A 20,015-nucleotide genomic window follows, 5' to 3' on the forward strand; every position below is an offset into this window, starting at 1 on the left:
ACGCACGCGTGCAATGTTTCCTTCCTTTGCTGCAATATTTGCAGTACCTTCGCAGGGAACGAAAAACTCTCGGACAATGCAATGCAGCCACAGGCGTGAACACAGCCAGAGTGTGCAGGGTTATTGGCTGGTTGTTTTTTCTTTTCTTTTTTCTTTAATAAAAAAGAAAGGAAGGAAACCTGTCCCTGTTTAGATGGACACCTGAGCCGTTTTAGAACACTAGAGAAAGAGATAGAGGTAGTGGAGGGTTCATGAATGAATTCGACCTCCTGGGGACCACCTCTAAAGTGCACTGGACACCTCATGCATATCACACTGATGCCCTCTGTGTTTCGCCTCCGCTGTAACGTGGCTCCGCGGTCAGTTCGAACGCGGGTATTGTAAAAGGGTATTCTTATCAGTACCTAAGCATCCTAACCACTGTTAACCACCGAGCCACTGCAGCGGGTACAGGGGTATGGCCATGCAGGTTTTTTACAATAATAGTGGGCGAGGAACGTTGACCTTACTTTCCAAGAACTGTTTACTTGGCATCTTTACCTGCGGTAGGAGGGAGTTGGGTCTGCAATAAAACTTAATTGGCTACCCCTAACGGAGAACTGAAATGGAGGCTGAAACAGAAACGTGGAGGCTAACGCAGGGTTCTACTTAAGTTGAGGACAACGCAGAGGGCTACGGAACGAAAAATGGTAGGGTTAGCTTTAAAAGATAGGAAGCGTGCAGAGTGGGTCAGAGAAATAACTCAAGTTACTGACATTCTAGTGGAAATCCAGAAGAAGAAATTGGCATGGGCAGGACATGTAGTGCGAAGAGAAGATGGTCGCTTAGGGTAACAAACTGGATTCCAAGGGAAGAAAAGTGCAGCAGGGGCAGCAAAAAGTTAGGTAGGCGGATGAGGTTAAGAAGTTTGCAGGGGTCAAGTGGATGCAGCTAGCACAGGACAGGGTTAACTGGAGGAATATGGGGGAGGCCTTTGTCCTGCAGTGGGTATAGTCAGGCTGATTATGATGGTGATGAATAGAGAACTCTGCGCACACCTATGGATGCAGATCTTGTCTTGCGATCGTTGTACAGGGAGTTTATTCAGCATGCAACAAAATATGAACAAAGCTTCCTTCATGGATTAAAGCTGGTTGGTTGGTTGGTTTTTGGAGTTTAACGTCCCAAAGCGACTCAGGCTATGAGAGAAGCCGTAGTGGAGGACTCCGGAAATTTCGACCAGCCTTGGCTGCTGCTCATAGTGAGAATATACATGACCAGCATGCGCAAACCACATGCAAACCAAGTATGTCATCCCACATGCAGAATTTCCCCACTAATTTCCACGTAGAGCTTAACTATGACAGTCTTTGATGCAATAAATCTTTTGGGTACATTTAATTTTATGCATGGAGTTGTTCTGCTGTTTACATTGTCTCAACAGCCAAGCACTCATATGCCTTTTTTGTGACAGTGTACATGCTGCATTACAGTCTGCCTGGAAGCATTTTCTTTTACAATGTGGGCCAAGTTACCATGCACACACAAGGTTATTACTACGGAGACTGACTCTAACTACCTCATGGCAAATAATTAATATCAGTGATGCAATCTCACAGTCTCAACTTGCCAGGAAATTTGCAAAACGGCTACAAAATTCCCTGATTGATAAGGAGGTCGATGACTTCACAAGGCGACCTAGAAGACTCTGATTGGTCCGTTGAGTGGGGGTGTGGTTTGAATATGCTTGGTTGGTCAAGAGGTTGATGACATCACAATGTCACATGACCTGGCCAAGCGCCAACTGGTCAGTGGAATGTGTGATATCATTAGAACACGTGACCCCTCTTAACCAACCAGGGAATTTCATACCACATCAGAATGGCGTTTTCTTGGAATGTGGACATTAGTAGTAACGCATTAAAAAAAAATGATGGCTGGTTTAACATGGTTAGGCTAAATGGTTAGGTTAGATGTTTTTTCTTATTTATGATGTTTCCCCCCTACAATAATGCCCCTGTGAGGGCGCTGTAGGTACTGTGTATAAATAAATAAATATAAATAAATATAAATAAATATAAATAAATGCAAATTAGGTGTGCTAGCACTAGAGTTTCAGGTTGCACATACTCACTGACATGTTCTAACCAGCCATACCATGTGAAAAGCCACAGAATACTATAGGTATAAAGCCCTGCTTTAACCTAGGAGCAGCATGTCTGACATGATTTTCAACGCCCGCGGTGGGTTCGAATCCATCTAAAAAATGCTGCGTAAGTTGCAATTTGACGTCCGATTTCACATTTCTGCAAAAGCAGATGAATTTCTCTTAGACGATTACTTTAATGCTTTTACTCCAAGTTGTGTTTTTTTTTAAAGTAGAGGCTTTGCACAGGCAACAGCAGTCGGCAGTACTTTTGGAAGGTGGAGGCATGGTGGAGAAGTGGCTCGATGGTGGCGGTGCATGCATGGGCAGCCCACATCTAAAGGGGTGCGACCTGGAGGTGCCTAGTAGGTGGTGCTTCAGGGGTGTGGAGGTCTCACTTCACTTTCCGAGGCTACAGACAGAATGCCAGCATTTTGACAATGTGACACTCTACTGCTTTAATTGTGAAAACATCCAAATCTAACTTGGTCGAAGAGTTCTGCCAAGCATTACCTCGATGAAACAAAGGCTACTAACCTTCAGGCTAAGCACGGCAATACATGAATAATCAGGACTCACCTCGTGCTGGAACAACATGGTGATAAAGCGCAGGTCTAGCACAGGCAGTGAAGAGAGCTGAACAACCTCCGACTGTTCCACCGCTGAAAGATGTCCATTAACGACGTCCAGTGAAGTCCAGAACATAATCCAAGGCCTCAGCCAGAGCCAAGCTTCTGCTGCACGTGTCCTCGCTGCTTCGGCCATTCTGTCCACAGCCCTGTTGAGCTGGTCACAGACTTCGGTGTACTCCTGTGTAGATCCACGCTGGCGCAGTGATTCCAGCATCGGTCTGTATGTTGCCAGGCGGAACTGGAGGTTGCCAATGTCTTCCAGGTGTTGCCTGCAGGTGACCGGATCTTTGAAGGGAGGGCCTGTTGGGCTGGCAAATGTCTGCCGTGACCTCTGGCCAAGCTTGAGCAGGTCCGTGCAGCTGTCTTCCAGGGGTGCCTTTTGCAAAAGCAGTCTTCGTGCACTGCCCCAGATGACAATGAGTCTGTAGCAGAGGATCCTCCAGCGCCGAAGCAGGTCTTGTGAGCCTTCTGTCCGCATGCAGTGAAGGTTGACTCCCAAGGGGATGAGGTCTCGGGACAGCTTCTGCATTATTGAAGGATCAAATGAAAGGGGTATGAAAGGTTCATGCAAATGTCCACTCAGAAGGGTTGTCATGTTGTGTCTCTGGTGACGTTACTGTGACTGAATCAACAGGTATTGCATGGTCTACCAGCACAGTTGTCTCTTCTTGTTCAAACTGGTCTGGACTGGTTTGGTTTATAGGTTTAATGTCCCAATGTGACAGGACACTATAGCAGAGGGTTCTAGATAATTTCGACCACATCGGGTTGTTTAACATGCGCTCACATAAAACAGTTTCACCTCAATAGAGGGCAGGCTTTACTCCCACACAGACCACAAAGTTTACACCAATGTGGCTGCTTTTGTTGGCTGCTTATGCACTTTTTTTTGATTTCAAGAGCCAAAATGACAGGAAGTTATAAATACCATCAGGTTATAAATATTACGCACCTTTCATTTTATTGTTAAGATGAAAAAGGATGCTAAAGGAAGGTAATATTAATTACTTTAAATTCTCAGCATGCATCAAACACTGTAACATTAAAAAAAGGTACACAGGACAGATACCTGTTTTGCACTCCTATGTCTTCGTGAAATATGCACCAACACGCGCTCTACAAGTCCTCATTTGTTTCAATTAGAATTGCCGGGTTGGAAACACAAAAAAAAGGACCAGGTATAATATAAAGAGCTTGAGCACACGAAAAAAGACGCTCACCTCAGATTTAGTGCAGAGGTCCTGCAGCTTTTCTGCACTCCAGTCACTTCCTGGTTCTCGAGGAAGGACCTAAAAGAAATCGTATGTGCCGAGCACTTTATCATGCCTCTTTGACATGAATGACATTTTTTTTTTTTTTAGAATTCTTGAATTAAACTTTCTCACAGCTAAAACTGACCTGCTAGTTAATTGATCTACCTGTAGTGATCAGTAAAATGGATTAAAAAAATAAAACCAATCCACATTTTTTTCACCGCAATGAAAACTATTAACTGTTAAGCGACAAATAAAAGTTTTCTGGATTTATACAGAAAAACAAATTGTGAGGGGAAAAAGAAAATGCTCTTAGATAAAAATGGCACATCAACTTACAGGCTAATACAGGCTGACATAAGCATTCCCATGCCCTCACCATCCCTGTCTTTTGCCATCAATAGCTACATTATCACTGCAAATTTACTAACCCCGCCCAACCACCTGACTGTCTGCTGTACCGTGCTACGCTCAACTGCCTTCTTTTGAAACCCACTCAATTACTTCGAGGAACCATTGGTTATCTTCCCTCCCCAATACCATGCCCTGACAAAGTGTATTTATTTTATTATTTGGCCAGAACATCATCAACTCGTATTTGCTCCCTGATCCACTCTACTATTCCCGCCAATTCCTATAGCTTGCTGTACAAAAAACACTACATCAATTATGAAAAAGTATTTAAAAGCAGTAAGTGTGTTCTTTCAAAGATTTGAAACAACCAAATTTTCTCACCTTCTCCAGTTGTTTAAGATCTTGCTCCAGTCTTGCTGGATGCGCAGAGAAGCCGAAGGCCGACCAGTCGGAGTGACGATGTGGCGCTGACCGTGGCTCCATCAGTGTTGGCATGGCAGCCTGGAGGGCACTGATTCGTGCCTGCAGGGGTGATGGGTCGATGAGCTTGGTCGAGACGTCCGTAGAGGTGAGGTCTTTCAGCGCAGATCGGACGTCCGCTCGTGCTGCCGCCTGGGCGTAGCTGAGCTCGGCCCCGCCGGTGTCCTCTTCGTGGGCGGCCTTTAGTGCCCAGTCGATGAGCTTCTCCTCGGCCGTCAGCCAGTGAAGCCAGAGGGAGTGCAGCTGAAGCATTTCTCTATGCAGCTGAGATGTTTTTTCCCTAAGTTGGTGCCACCTACATATTGAAGGGGAGAGGAAAGAATAAGAAAAGAAAAAATTGGCAGGAACCTCAATCCTTTTTTTCTATTCCAATCAAACTTGCTTTTTGTAAAGCACAGCTTGTGTTGAAATAAAGTGGTTAGAGCACTTAACTACAAATCCCGAGAATGAGTTCAATCCCAGCCATGCTGGCCAAGCTTCAATGGAGGTGAAATGCAAGGTTCCTGTGAACTGTGCAATGTCAGTGCACATTAAAAGAACCACAGGTGGCCAAATTATCTGCAGCCCTCCCTTATGATATCCCTCATCGCTTGAATTGCTTTTGGACATTAAACCCCGTAAACCAGACTCTACTTGTCCTTCCATTCTGCATTATCCATATGGACTTTTTAACCAAGGCAAAACACCCGCGGCACAGGAACCTACCTGTCTCGCAGGAGCCGAGTTCTCTCCAATGAAGCCTTGTCGGGCCTGCGTCCCAGGCTGTCTGCGAGGTTTGCCTGAGCACTCTCCAGGCTGCCAAGCAGTGGCCTCTCACGCTTGTCCAGGGTTTGCTCCAGAGCCTAGCAAGGAGCACAGGATTATCATACTAACTTGCACTAGTATTCCTTAATGTGAGAATTGGTATAAGAAGGCATGACTACACAAAGCTCTCGATTCTCTGTGCACTTTCATGCAGGGGACAAATGTATCGTGGCACGTGAGCACTTGCCTCGAGCGCTGGCAGGTAAGTGGCGTACAACTCGGGGCAGCAGTTCAGGTAGCGCTGCAGTCCGTCCTCAGCCTGAGTCAGGAACGATTCTACAGCATGCAGGGAGTCCTCGTAAGTGCTGACCGCTGCATGTGCAACTTCGAGCCTCTGGCCCTGCTCGATCGCCTCCTTTTCCATTGCTTCGTGCTGTTTACGCAAGGTAGCGACATCCTGTCCTTTCTTCTCCAGGCTGTCAAGGCTTGCTTTCTGGTATTTCAGCATTTCTCTGATCCACTGAAAAGGAAGACAGGCAAATGAACAGAGAACAATGAAAATAACACTTAAAAAAAAAATCTCCGCGAGTGCTGGTAACATGACAGAGCCAATACTGTCATCTCCGAGTTGTTAGGTCATTGCCGTGTCACAGTCGACACATCCCCGAGAGATCTGCAGTCGAACTAAAAATGTTGCTCCCCGATTTTCACCCCTGTGCACATAAAAAGCAGCTGGCAACAACGGCTGTTCCATTATGTGCTTTTCAAAGCAGCAAACTCTTTAGGTACAAGAACGGGCAGTATGTTGCAAATCGTAACGACTATCCGTCAAGCAGAAGTGCAGGTCACCCAAGAGCAACATAGTTTTTCTGTTGCAATTTAGTTACCTGGATCTATATTACGAGTTTGCATCGTTATCAAATGCGTCGCTATCTCTCAGACCTCGAGTCATCTGATTGGTGGAAATACTGGGACCGAATGTCACTAACGCTTCTGCTTCTGTTTCCACCAATCAACACTTTTGATAACGGCGCAAACTCTGAATATGGACCCAGTATATATATATATAAAAAAAGAGAAGCAACATGCAAGCCTCCGGAGAAAAATAAATTTGATTCATGCACAATATGCAGTGCTTTGCCTGGGTTTCACTCACCTGGATAACGTGAAGACAGGAGCTGATGTGCAAACGCTCTGTGGGCTTCTCCTTGGCAACCTGCCTGAGAGCAGCCTGCGTTGCTTCCATGGCGGGTCGCAGCTCACAGCGCATCTTGCTGGCTCGGTCTAGCTCGTTCGTCCTCTTCTTGGCCAATCTGAGCCGCTCCGACAGCAGCACCATGATCACCTGCCACCGACCGAGGATGGTGCACAGCCTCTGGCGTGCTTCTGTGCTGGCAGGTGGGGATGACGACAGAGCCGACAGCAGGGCAGGCTTTGATGCTTCCATTTCTTCTTTGCATGCCTGAAACGTGACAGTTGAGAAACTTAATCACCATTCATTTTGGTTGGCCGTACTTTGACTACCCTATCAGCCAAAGGCATTGTAGAAGGGACTGGTTAGGTAAAAGATCAATGATGGGCATAAACCACATCTCGTGAGTGTCAAGATTGTAAAAATTTATGTAGGGAATGTGGTTTTCATCGTGGCATACCATTAAGCGTTTGCTTTTTCCATATTCAAAAAAGAGTCCACCGTTACTTCTTTTGGTGAAAATGGGAGTAATGCCACTACATGCCAGGGCATAGTAAAGGAAAAAAAAAATAGAGACATGACTATGGCGCATTTAGGTTTGCCTCTGTCTCATCTTGCTTGACCTGAATTTGGTCTGACTGCTTACCTGAAGCATGCACAGGTCCAAACCCGGCACTTGTTGCGCAGTTTGTTCCGCGGCGTTCAGCAGATCCTCCAAGGCCTTTTCAACGTCACCTTGGTCTGCACTGCTGGCCATGGCTGGCCAGCCAGCACGCGCTTTCTGCAGGGCTTCTTGTAGCTTACCAAGGCGCTCTTTTAGTTTCCTAATGTCAGTTTCCAAGCCCTCGAGAGAAATAGTGTCCCCGGGAGGCCTTTCAGCAGCAGCCTGCAGATTTCTTTCTGCCTCGTGAATGTTCATGGCCAACTAGAAAAGAATCGAAGCACTTGTCACACTTCAGTGCAAACACAAACCCGACCATAATGCACTCACAACTGGAGTAAAACAGGAAGAGATGAAAATGGAAAGCAGGCCTTTTTAAAACTCTGCTGCCCTTTACCATTCACCAAGTGTGTCATGGCGTGTGGTATTTCCCTGCACACCCAGAATAACTTCACGTTTGTGGCTTTCATTTGGGTAGAGTTTTGAAAACACTGTCAACCAGTTGGTGAAAAATATTGCAAGGCCAGATCCACTAGCCCACTGTGTGTTAAACAGATTTCAATAGCTCGGCAGATCACACTAGACCTACAGGGGGGTTCTCAATTCTCTCTCAGTCTGGCGGGACTCAGACTTCCAAAGCTAGCAAAAGATGCAAAGAGGCACTCCATCTCCTGACTTCTATCATTTACTGCCTGACGTCTCTAAAAAAAATAGCCAAATTCAATTGCTAATGGTTGGAAGTGTGGCAAAAGCCAGCTACAGTCAGGCCTACTATAATAATTACAAAGCAGCTATTCTCAAAATAAGGTGGGTAAAGAGAATGGTATGAGTTAAGGCATACATAGGCTTATATGCTTTGGGAACTCAAAGCACTCTTTAGAGGAACCTAGGGATTCCGCAGACAGCAGCTTGAGAACCCCTGATCAACATGCTAGGTGGATAGTACTAGCCGCACTTATTACCTCAAGGGTGCTCCTTGGCTGCCTGGCTTGTGGTGGGCTGTCCCTGAGCACCTTTTCGGCATCTGTCACTGCAGTGCTCGCTCTGTCCAGTGCCTCTTTGCAACGACGCAGGCGGGCAACCTCACGACGCAACCACACAGTCCTCCTCAGCAGGAGCAGCCAGTATCGACGCCACTCGCGCAGCAGTCGCACCGGCTGCTGCTCCGCAGGCACGTGCGGTCTGAGCACGACCTCCTTGGACAGGTCCTGGAGGTCACGCACGTATAGCAGCCGCATGCGTGCCCTGTTTTCCAGATCCTGCAAATGGGTTGTTGTGCAGTTTTCCTCACTTGTAGGCACCTCTTAAGTGTTACAATAACGACGGCACTAACATTAAAAGAGACTAAAAGAGCACTGTTAATAAGTTGATCTATCACCTCATATTAATGGCTAAGCATCAAAAGATATTCATTCATCAAACTGGACAAGTGCCCAAAGCCGTTTCTGGGGCAATTGCGACAAAAAGTCTGCATAGCAGCAAAAGTATGCCATTGTTGGACGTTGGAATGAATTTTCTTATGGGGAACGTTGCCTGATGTCTGGCATGCAGTGGAAATGGGACTGGATTAATTAAGACAACCTACAGTTCTTGTAACACGCAATGGCATCACACAGGATATCGGAGCTGTGGCAGGATGTGCCAGGAAATAGAACACTGCGTTCGATGCAATGGTACTATAGCATTACATATAATGTGGACAGAAAATTCTTACACCAAGTAAACTGTTATTTTGAGAAACGCATGCAAATGTTGTTGATGAAACTGGCCCTACAGACAGTACTCAAAACAAAATAAGACCCTCATATTTAAATGCAAGGAAGTTAAAGCAGCTTCAGTGACCTAAAATTCCAGCGCGGAGGTATAGCAAAATAAACCTTTTTCTTTTTTTTTTTTTTCTTTCAGTCTTGGCACAAGCTCACTAAAACTGCTTGTCTAGATATACAGAGAAACTGAAAGGAGTGAAGAAACAACATTTTTAAATGTTTTCTTCTTTTTTTTTTTTCACAATCATGGGCAAGACAACACTAGACATAATGTGGAGTTTTGCTTAGGCTAGCCAAGCAACTCATAATTAAATATTCTTCTCATGTTGTTTTGGATTCACCAGCTGAACTGTGCTCGTGGTGTAAAAGGCAAGTACAGGAACCATAAGGGATACAGAAACAGCGACATAGTTGCCACTTGTTCATTCATTGCCATTTAAGCTGTTGGGTAGGCATATATTATTACATATATTATTGCAGCTTCTGAATGCAGAACACAATCTCAAGTTGTCTTTTAAACCACGGCTATCATTCAGCTCCTGAATCCAAAACAGGAGAGAGAAATATATTCCTTTGCAAATTGGGCAATCTACACAACTGTCCATGCCTTTTGTCAGTTGAAAATTATTCGCAATTTGTTGGGGCAATCCATAGTACTGTCCACATTTTTTATTGAGCCACACGCTATTCCAAAGGAAGAGCACATAACCGAAATTTGGCTTCTCTGCCCCTTAAGGCCGCAGCAGAGAACAAAATTTTTAGGAAGCCAATCATTCTACGCAGTCGCTGTCAATGTTGCGTGCAGGTTTGCAAATTTAGGAAATAGCATTGTAATTTTTGTGAAAAAAAAAAAAATTCAAAGGGTGCCAGCTACACACCTCAAGGGAGTGCAATGCTTCTTCCAGAGATTCGAGAGTTTTCGGGGCACTGGGCTCCCAGAGTGGGTTCTTCTGCATCCAGGCAAGCTGCTCCCTTGTGGCACTCTCCAGCTTCTCCTGGGCTACAGCCAGTGACCGAAGCTGAGCCAGTCTGGCCTCGGTGAGCGTGTCAGTCGGAGAGCCTTCAGCTGGGGCCTCGCCAGACTGGTCATCGCTCAGGCTGGAGAGGTGCTTGCCGAGGACATCAAGGAACTGGATTTCCTGCAGTGCCGCCTGGGAAGGTTGAAGGAGCAGAGATGCATTAAAATTAAAGTTAATAAGCACCTAGTTTAGCACCTTGTATATTGGCTTAAAACAGGTTGTTGCACACAACGGAATACCTAAACTCACCCATGTCCTATAACTAAGTAGTAGTGTATGTGATTATGAAATTGTCATCTTTTGATGCTGTCATCCTGTCACATTTAGAATTTTTTAGCTTTCAGTGTTCTTGTTTATTACAAGTTACACACCTTTTTCATCTGTTGTGGCCGCTAGACTGTGTCTACTGCATTAGCTGAACTTGGTCAGTGTAAATGCATTTATAAACCCTTAAAAGTCCTGGTCTCGCCCGTTTATCAACCTTGCTCACCTTGATGGAGTTTTCCATGTCCTTCAGTTGCTGGGGGCTACCCGTAGGTGACCAAGGAGCAATCACAGGTTCTAGGAATGCCTCCTGTCCCTTAGTGGCTGCTTTGCAACCAGCTAGCCTCCACTGCAGGGCTTGCTCTTTAAGTGCCCTTCGCACCAGGAGCTGACACTGCATGGACATACAGCAGTGGGCAGATGTAATCAAAGAGTGTGCAAATGTAATGTCAAAAAAAAAAAAAAAAAAAAAAAAAAGAAAAACTTAAGACTATATGATGAATAATATGACAATTGTTTTCTGTTTTAAGAATCGAAGGAAAGAATGACAAAGAAAGAAGTGAAAAGAGTGTGAAAAAAATAAACAATTTTCAGATGCATTCTCAATGAATATAAAAGTAACTTAAGAGTGACTGAAAGTTTAATAACTTCAGAAAGAATGTAAAGGTTACTATTATTATGCAATCATGACAACACTAACAATTCAACAAAGGGACTGCATATGATTTTGACAGGACTAAAATGTTTGGACTGACAGTGAACGGCAATGGCTGAGAGCAGTTATATCCTAACACCCCTAGTTCCCACATAAGTAAATACTGTACGAGCTTCCTACTAGAAAAAGAAAAAAAAAAAAAGAAAGAAAGCTGAAAGCGTTGCTGTTTTCACTTGCACTTCACTGAAATGTAGGCACGAGACCATAATTTTTGAAGTGCGTTTGTTTACATATGCAGTACATACCTGGCACCAGAGGATGTGAAGCTTGCGTGAGCACTGCAAGAGGCTCGGCAATGCAGATGCATGAGCCGTGACGTCAGTGCCTTCAGGAGTGGGCGATGTGGTGGCAGCCTTTGTTAGGTTTCTCACTTCTGTACGGGTTGTGCACAGTGCTTCGATCCATGCTTCCACCTAGTGAAAAGCCGCCGATGCATTAGTATGGGGGCTGGGGCTTGTGATTACAAAAAAGAGGCTCTGAAATAATTAGCAAAATTATCTAGGATGTTAAATCAGCAACAGTAAAACATTAAAACATTGAGCTCACGACATCAAATCAGTTTTACACGCAAAAGTGCCCATCAAGCATATTGGTAGCTCCATATGCAACTGTTGTCGTACTCAGCACCGGACAACATCAACTTCAGCACTGTGGAAATATGTAAGCTGCCTGTAATGTGAAAATCACAAAATTTATGCACAATATATGCACTGTGAGTGTATTCTAAATAAAGAAATTGATTAAGAGTAGTTTTATGCCAGTGCCTCTGATAAACCGTGGAAGCTTGTTCTCTGTGGATTCAATGCCCATGTGTTTACCTTTCTAATCCAGTCAGGGTCTCCTTCGTGAATGCCAGCCAGTTGCGGAGCCAATTCCTGGTCAACCTTCTGAAGCAAGCGGGAAGCCTGCTCCTGAAATGAAAGATCACAAAAGTGTGGCATATTCATGGCTGAGCCAACATACACTGCAGCAAGTGACAAAGATAGGACAAATCACCAAGCATGGTGTGCATGAGCATGAACAATTTTCAAGAGACTTGTCAGAGAAGAGACAGAGACAGTTGATGATGCATATCAAGAAAGTGGCGTCACAAACTCCAAAGTGCACAGATGAAGCAAGTACAATGTCGTGCAGTGACATTGAAACATCTGTTGAATACATTAGCCATTAAAAAGCGTAGGTAATTGTCAAGCTGAGTGTGGATGATAAAAGGGCAACAATGCAGCGATACTTGGTGCTTCCAGTTGGCATACGGTCTAACAAACAAATAAAGAACTGTAAAACAGTTTTATATGTACCAAGTTTGCAAAACAAAATTTTGCCAAAAAAAGCATGCAATATCAGCACAGTTTAGACAGGTGAAAAGACGACAACCCAGGTGACCTCGCTAATGTGCAGGAGTTTTTTCCTGCAGTTAAATATCATTAGTCTCTCTGCAACATCATTAGTCCTGCAGTTAAACATCATTAGGCACATCAGTGATTGTTCTTTGATATGCCTTGTCAAATGAACATGCTCTGCCAAGAATGGGCACACTGCTAACTGGAATAACACATTGAAGTTCTTATTGTCATGTTTTCTTTTAGGATCTTTCTGGCGACAATCATGAGGTACAATATATAGTGAACTGGACAAAGGGCAATCACCTCAACGTCTATAAATATATCGACTGTGCCAATCTAGACACCTTTAAGGTGTCTTAAGGCCTCACCGATTCATCTCCATCCATCTCGAGGAGCCGACACTAGACTTGAAATGACAGCCTTTAAAAATATACTTTTTCTTGTTTCTTTGGCATGCACATGATTATTCCTGTGCATTGCTGTAGCAACTCTTCAGAACAGCAACCACCTAGTTTGATTCTGCCCACAGTGGAAGGATTGCAATGGATAGGAAAAACGCCCGTAAACAGAGATTTCGGTGCAGGCTTAAAAAATACCAGGCAGTTAAAATTTATCCAAACCCTCTATTATGGCATGTCTGATGGCTCACAGTGTTGCTTTAGCATGTAAAATATGCTTTTAAATTGTACAGGCTAAACATGCACCCCTAGAGAAACAAAAGGTGCCACAACAACAGAAAAGAAATGCATAAAAATTATGCTTTTAAGGGGTCAACAAACCAGTGGCTAAGAAGGCAATTTTTTTTGCTTTTCTCTCTTCAGCTGAAAGGCATACCTGAAGTTTCTGTACATCTCGCTGAAGAGTGAGGTAAGCATTGATGGCGTCCCTCAATTCGGGTTCAGTGCTTTCAATGTAGGTGGCCAGCTCGTCCCCAACTTGGCTGAGTGCAGCCTGTTCTTCGGAAGGAAGGTGCGAACCATGGCTCGACACCAAACCCGGAAGCCTCCTCACAGTCCTCACCACTTCCACAAGCTGGGTATCCAGCGACTATGAAAGGAAAAAGCAGAAGAGGAATCCCCCCCTCCAATATGTGAGTGAACTGTGTCACATCACTATACATATACGTGAAAAACCAAAATAATCAGCCTTTAGAGTGACAGGCTTGAAAGTTCAATGAAACAGAGGACCGATGTCATCCTGCATCCTTCAACACTGATACCTTGCATTTGCTTTGCTGGTTTTCTTACACATTTAATAACCTGAGCACAGAGTTCAACGTCTCCGAGTGGTCACTCAAGGATACGTCTACGATGACACGACATGCCGTATAAAGCCCACAACTCAAGGACAGGCATGAACATGCTTTAGCATCTACCAGAAATTATGGTAGCAGTTGACGTGAGGAGACACGAATGGTGAATGGTGTGGAGACCTGTACTCGTCAGATATTGGCACTGACGTTGATAACTGATATGAGATAGAAAATATGGCGTGAGGATTCTAATTTTGAGAAGAAACTACAGATTTCATGTACCGGCTCTGCCTGACTGAGCTCGTCATCTGGCCAAGTTCCTTTCAAGACTACGCTGGAGGTGCATGTCCTCTCCCCGCAGTCAGATGCATCATGTTTACAATGCAAAGGTGTGGATTTACCTGTCAATGAAGTGTGTGCTTAACCTGACAAGAAAGCGGTGCATTCTCACAGACATAAAGAAAAGTAACACTGCGTTCTGTGCCTTGTTTTTTTGTCACACACTCACAAAGCACAAAGATGAACGAAGAATGGACAAGACACAATGCTGTGTCTCATCCTTTCTTCCATTTTTGTGCTGGTATACCCTTACAATGTCGTACCAACTTGCCCATCACGCTGCGTTGCTCATATCAATGAGCTGCCTTTTTTTTTTTTATTGTTTTCTCAAACCTCAACCAACGAGCTCAGCTACAACCAGTTGTTAAGCCAGGCAGCATTGCAGCACATGCCCCTTTGCACCATGGTATGTGTATACGACATAGATAGTAACATTATGAAACATACCAACTTTTAAATATACCATAAAGTGCTCAGTGTAGTAGAACACAATAAAAGAGCTCACCTGCAGTGGTTGCCGTGGGTCTGGATGCTCTGACAGCGTATTCCTGACCTGCTTCCGCCAGATGATGATGAGTTGAATTATGCGCAGGTAAATGATGTGGAAGGTGCGTGGTTCGATGCCAGGATCCTCCAGTTGCTGCACGCTGGAAATAATCTGGGACCAGGTGTCTTGCGGGGATGATGGACTCGATTCCGATGGTGGTTCTTCGAGCCAGGATGCTGGTGTGGCTGTGTCCTGAATGAACACAGTTAAGAAAAATTTAGTTTTGTCAACTAACGGCCAAATGCAGGAGAAAAAAAAAAAAGATTTAGAGATGATCAAGTGAGTTGATGCGGAGAAAATGCGATGGCATTTTTCCTTTACTCACCAACGCATTTCAATTCTGATACTAGCATATTGCAATTCTGTATTCCTTGTCTTCCAACAGTCTTAATTTCACTGCAATGCCGATTCTATTCTTATTGCAATTTTACCTGCAATCACTTCTCTTCTACACAACTTACACCAATTTCAGACCAAGGCTCCACAAAGACATCCACCGGACATGTGCTCCTAATATGTTGTCACAGCATTAAAAATCAAACCAACCAAGCATTCCATGCAGCCATGGATCAATTGACATGACAGCGTAGATACAAAACACAAAGTAATATGCTTCCTGTGACATGTTTCTCGTACACTTCCATCAAGCCCTTAATTTACATCGTACACTGAAATATAAAATATATAAAATGCAACGAAAGTGCCAGCTTTTATTTATTTATACAGCAGGCCAAAAACTGGCCCAATCAGAATAACAGTAGAAACTCATGAAAGCTCATGAAAACGTACAGGCTAGCCCAACTAACAAAAGAAGAAAAAATTATAACTAAAATCCCCTTCATGTGCGCATGTCTATCCATTTAGCAGATGAAAGACATTTGGTGGCAGCTTCACTTGAGACGAGGCTCTATCTACTGCACATGACTGTACACAAATTTGTGAACTAACATGATGAAGTGTACATGGCATGACGAGTTCCACTTACCGAGGATGGCTGTCTGGCCCGATTAATTTCGCGCAGAATTTGCTCAGTGGTGGGAATGTCCTCGTAATGCTGCTGAGGCAAGGACTCCGGACTTCTCAGCAGTTTTAGCACAGCACATTCGTGGTCTTGGAGAGTATGGTTGAGCTCCTGTGGTAGAAAAGAAAAATAATAACCCACTCACCGTTACACCTCTGCGAACAGAAGTAACAATAAATGCAGAGAAATTTATTTGTTGATTTTCATTTCTATTTTTGAAACCTCGAAAATGCGGAATGCAGAATGCATGATATATTTTAAACAAATACATTTATACTGAAGGCTTTACATCAAAAAGGTGGACTCTAAATGAATCTAGATGACAAAGATTTGAACAACAATGAGAACCTACTAGCCAATCAACACTGGTTTTAACATTATTATTAACTTTTAAGAAAGTCTCGAACACTACTCTGCCATAAGCGAATGCAGATACCTGCACTGTACAGATGCGATCTAAACTGTCATAATGATTTACTAGCACTACATCTGTACAAATCTACTTGAAGCCTCAGGAATCATGCTGTTGATGCAGAACCTGATTGATTTTCACCACAAGAAGGCCAAGTGTATACTAAGACATAAGTGTATACTAAGCTTATACTTACAATACACTAGATCAGACTAAAATTTGATAAGTGATCAAAGGTACTAATACTGAACGCGATTCATGAGAAACAAACAGTACCTGAACAAGCTGCAGTCGCGGGAGGGTGTCCGCAGTGCTGGATGCCAGCAGCTGCTCCTGCTGTCTGTTGTCCTGTTCGACTGAATGAAGACGATCCTCGATGGAGCGTGCTCGGTCTTCCAATAGTCCGTACACGTTGCTCAGTTCAGTCTGGAGGAAGGCAAACTTCTGGAGTGCTTCCCTGTTGGCTTCGGGCGGCAGGAGCCGTGACTGGGCCTCCAGGTCGGCGAGCTGGCTCTCCCGAGAGGCCGTCTCGGCTACCAGTCGCTGCACAGTGGGGCATATCACAACAGTCAACTACTGTATTATCCGGTGTACAAGACGCATCTTTGTATAAGACACCCCTCTCATTTAAAGGCTTTTCCACTGCATTAAAGCTGTCTTAAACAGCCATGTCAACAGTCATGTGTCAAGATTTATACGCAGGCTGAAGAACCACTGGGTGGTTGAATTTCGAGTCATCTAATCGCCTCATAGCATGAAGCACAAGTGTAGTTGAGGAACAATAAAACCACATTATTTTGCTCATATCCGGTACTTACCCTAAAATTTATGCGCCAATTATTTTTCGTTTCACAGGTAAACATGCCTAACATTTACATCTTGCTATAAATTCCTGCATGGCTACTGCATTCATCACTTTTGGAGCCAATGAAAAGATAGACGAACACCATAAAGAATGACATGCACACGCTACATCATTTCCTTTAATTTCATCTCTTCAGTCCTGCTTACGGTGAGTAAAATGAAAAGGGCTTAAATTTCTATGCAACATGCACATACAAACCAGTTTAACGATTATAATGCGAATGTTTAAAATATTGTAAAAGCAACAAATGCTGAAAGTAAATTTCACTGAATGACTAACTGTAACTTTGTCGCTAGAACTTACTCTCAGCTCTTGAAGCAGGTCTTGCAACACAGTGGGGTTGCTGAACGCATCAAACTGGACGCCCAGCAACCTCTGCAAATCGCTGAGCCATACGCCAAGAGATTCCAAGCCTAGCCAGAACTGCATGCTCCTCTCATCCTTCAAACAGAGAGAGAGAAAAAAAAAAAAAGAGACAGAGAGTAACCGTCGATTTAATTTCAGAGAGTCACTTTGGGCTCCAAACACTTTAGAAAGAGCAAGCACCATCTGAAAGTGCAGAAAGTATGGAAACTGCTGATGCTTTGCGCATCTAAAAAAAAAAAAGAGACAGAGAGTAACCGTCGATTTAATTTCAGAGAGTCACTTTGGGCTCCAAACACTTTAGAAAGAGCAAGCACCATATGAAAGTGCAGAAAGTATGGAAACTGCTGATGCTTTGCGCATCTACACACAGAAAGAGCAAGTGACATCTGAAAGTGCACAAACTACGAGCATTGCTGATGTGAATATTCCAATGTGTCTCCTCGCCCCACATCACACAGACATTTGTAGACATATGGCTCTCCAGAATGGGTTATACTATATACTATATGCAATATGTCGTGCATCCTGCCAACAATACTTCAATGTGAAATACACCTCCTCCGCAGACACAGTTTGCAGAAATTGCAAGAGGTACTATATATCGCTCTGCGATTATTGCAAAAATTGGGACCTGAATTGCTGTGGCAACTAATTTTACTTTTTTTTACGTATTCACACTTTTTCATCTATAACCAATGCTTAGTTCCTGCATTTGCATCTACAACTAATCGGCAACAGTCCTCGCTTCAAGTGTTGCAGGTGTTCACAGTAAGTAAAAGCACTCAGGCTTGCACTAGTTAATGTAGATATTTCACAGTTTAGCTTAAAGAGCACGTGTGAGGGACTGTTTTTTAAATCTCTGCTAGTCTTTCAGATCATTACAAAGCAGGCCCTCTTGCATCACATATGCACTACCGAAATAAAAATTTAGGGGACATTTAAGCTCCACCCTTAAGGGTATGGTGCAATAGCATTAATGGCTTCTGTCTGTGGCCCCCCAGCCTATCCTCATTCGCATACAGCCACTCCGCTGCTTGCTTAATCCCTAATCCTTTAATACTCATCTCATTAGCATGCAGTCACGTCACACAAACCACTAACCAGTCAGTGCCCTGTTAACTACCAGCCATCAAAAGCATGGCTCATGATGTTTTCCTCACAACAGTAACAACGTTAATGACAGGTTTTCTGGAGAACAAGGTCATTAACACCATTGCATTATTATCCCATTGCTGGCAGGAATTTCTTTCCCTCAAGTAAGGAAAGCAAGATGGGCTTTACGAGTGCGTTGTTAATGCATCCTGAGGAAGATGCAGTGTTATGCGGTTCGTGCAGCATATTGATGTGCTAATGCACACATTGCCTTAGGTTTGCCGTCGCGTAAACCCAGTGCACACTGACAAAGCTGAGATAGCAGGAAATGCCTCAAAAAACAAAGAAAACTGCACACAACATTGTAAGCTCTCCGGTTGTGAAGAAAAAAACAACAACGGACAAATGAGAAGGTGGTAAAACCGTGTACATAAAGCTGCCTGCAGCATGTTCCCACAAACTTTGTCGAAGAACAGCTAAGTACATACCATGCCAGATTTGGGAGATTCCTCTTGAGGTGCTGACAACTTTACAGAGTCAAGGCGGTGAGAGAGGTGCTGGAGCTGATCAGACAGCTCGCCATAGTGCCCTGCCATATCTGGGTACTCAGAATGGTAGAGCTCCAGGCTTTGGCACACGTCATCATCATACAACTGCCGAGATACTTCGTCAATTAGCTGCTGAGCTTCCTGAAAAGAGGAGAGCACTTATTGTTAGCCTGCCATCAATCGAAAATATTGAACAAAATGTTTACAAATGCAAAGTGAAAGCTCTGAAACACCTGAGAAAGAAAACAGCAAAATCTCAGGGTATGCCAAAAACAATGTGCATCCCTTAAACGACAGTCATAACAAAGCAAAGCTACACAGCTTTCCAATTCACAATGTTTACAAAATGAAATACGAAACTCAACTCTGCAAGTCTATAACACAAGTAGTCAACAGAATGCTCTAGTTGTTAGCTGACAGTACATCATTATATAAGCTTCCAAAACAGTGCACATGGGAGAATAATGGCTCAAGATACATATGGGATGACTTGTCTGATTCTAAAAGCAGATGATACAGCTTGCTAGAGCATTCAAGAGCAAGCACACCTGAACACATTTCTTTGAGATCTTTAAAAGAAAAAGAGACGCCCACTTCAGCTGTCTAAAATAAAGAGAGAGAAATGGCCACTCGCTGTTTCTCCTAACATGCATCTCACAGTCTATCTAAACTGAACCACTCAAGAGGTCTACAACAAGCAGCAAATAGCAAAATATTGATCAGCTGGTATATCAGCATGCTACTGCTAAACAGTGCCAGCACCAAGCTCATGACAGAGTGTGCGCAATGTATAGATATCCTTGTGCATGCATGCACAATCCCTGCCAGTGTTTGACTTTTCTCTGCCACCAAACGACTAGAACAAGTTGGTGTTCAAGCAAGTACATGAAGGAACAAAAAGCTTGTTTTGAGTCACCCATGAAGCAACTAATTCATTCTACTACTCTGTAAAGTGAAATGTGCAGGCACAGCCGTGATGCGATATTAAAAAAAAAGCAGATAAGTTTTACATAACTGCAATAATA

At 43.8% G+C, this 20,015-nt stretch overlaps 1 protein-coding gene across 6 annotated transcripts in view; it reads right to left on the bottom strand.

Annotated features, from left to right (window-relative positions):
* Positions 1-20,015, bottom strand: part of LOC146176259 (uncharacterized) — a 326,256-nt gene that overhangs the window by 29,815 nt on the left and 276,426 nt on the right. For all 6 annotated transcript variants that reach the window (XM_084582578.1, XM_084582580.1, XM_084582576.1 and 3 more), the window contains 18 exons: positions 18,931-19,131; positions 17,288-17,425; positions 16,396-16,662; positions 15,672-15,818; positions 14,645-14,878; positions 13,383-13,595; positions 12,024-12,116; positions 11,451-11,618; positions 10,717-10,884; positions 10,086-10,358; positions 8,404-8,700; positions 7,427-7,705; positions 6,745-7,050; positions 5,836-6,108; positions 5,550-5,686; positions 4,746-5,139; positions 3,978-4,046; positions 2,705-3,280 (listed from right to left, as the gene is read on the bottom strand). In XM_084582578.1, coding sequence (XP_084438704.1) covers positions 2,705-3,280; positions 3,978-4,046; positions 4,746-5,139; positions 5,550-5,686; positions 5,836-6,108; positions 6,745-7,050; positions 7,427-7,705; positions 8,404-8,700; positions 10,086-10,358; positions 10,717-10,884; positions 11,451-11,618; positions 12,024-12,116; positions 13,383-13,595; positions 14,645-14,878; positions 15,672-15,818; positions 16,396-16,662; positions 17,288-17,425; positions 18,931-19,131 — 4,233 coding nt within the window. The remainder of the gene's footprint in view (positions 1-2,704; positions 3,281-3,977; positions 4,047-4,745; positions 5,140-5,549; positions 5,687-5,835; positions 6,109-6,744; positions 7,051-7,426; positions 7,706-8,403; positions 8,701-10,085; positions 10,359-10,716; positions 10,885-11,450; positions 11,619-12,023; positions 12,117-13,382; positions 13,596-14,644; positions 14,879-15,671; positions 15,819-16,395; positions 16,663-17,287; positions 17,426-18,930; positions 19,132-20,015) is intronic.

Source organism: Amblyomma maculatum, chromosome 10 (genome assembly GCF_055883805.1).
Source record: "Amblyomma maculatum isolate TAMU_Amacu chromosome 10, ASM5588380v1, whole genome shotgun sequence".
In the NCBI taxonomy this organism is placed as follows: Eukaryota; Metazoa; Arthropoda; class Arachnida; order Ixodida; family Ixodidae; genus Amblyomma; species Amblyomma maculatum.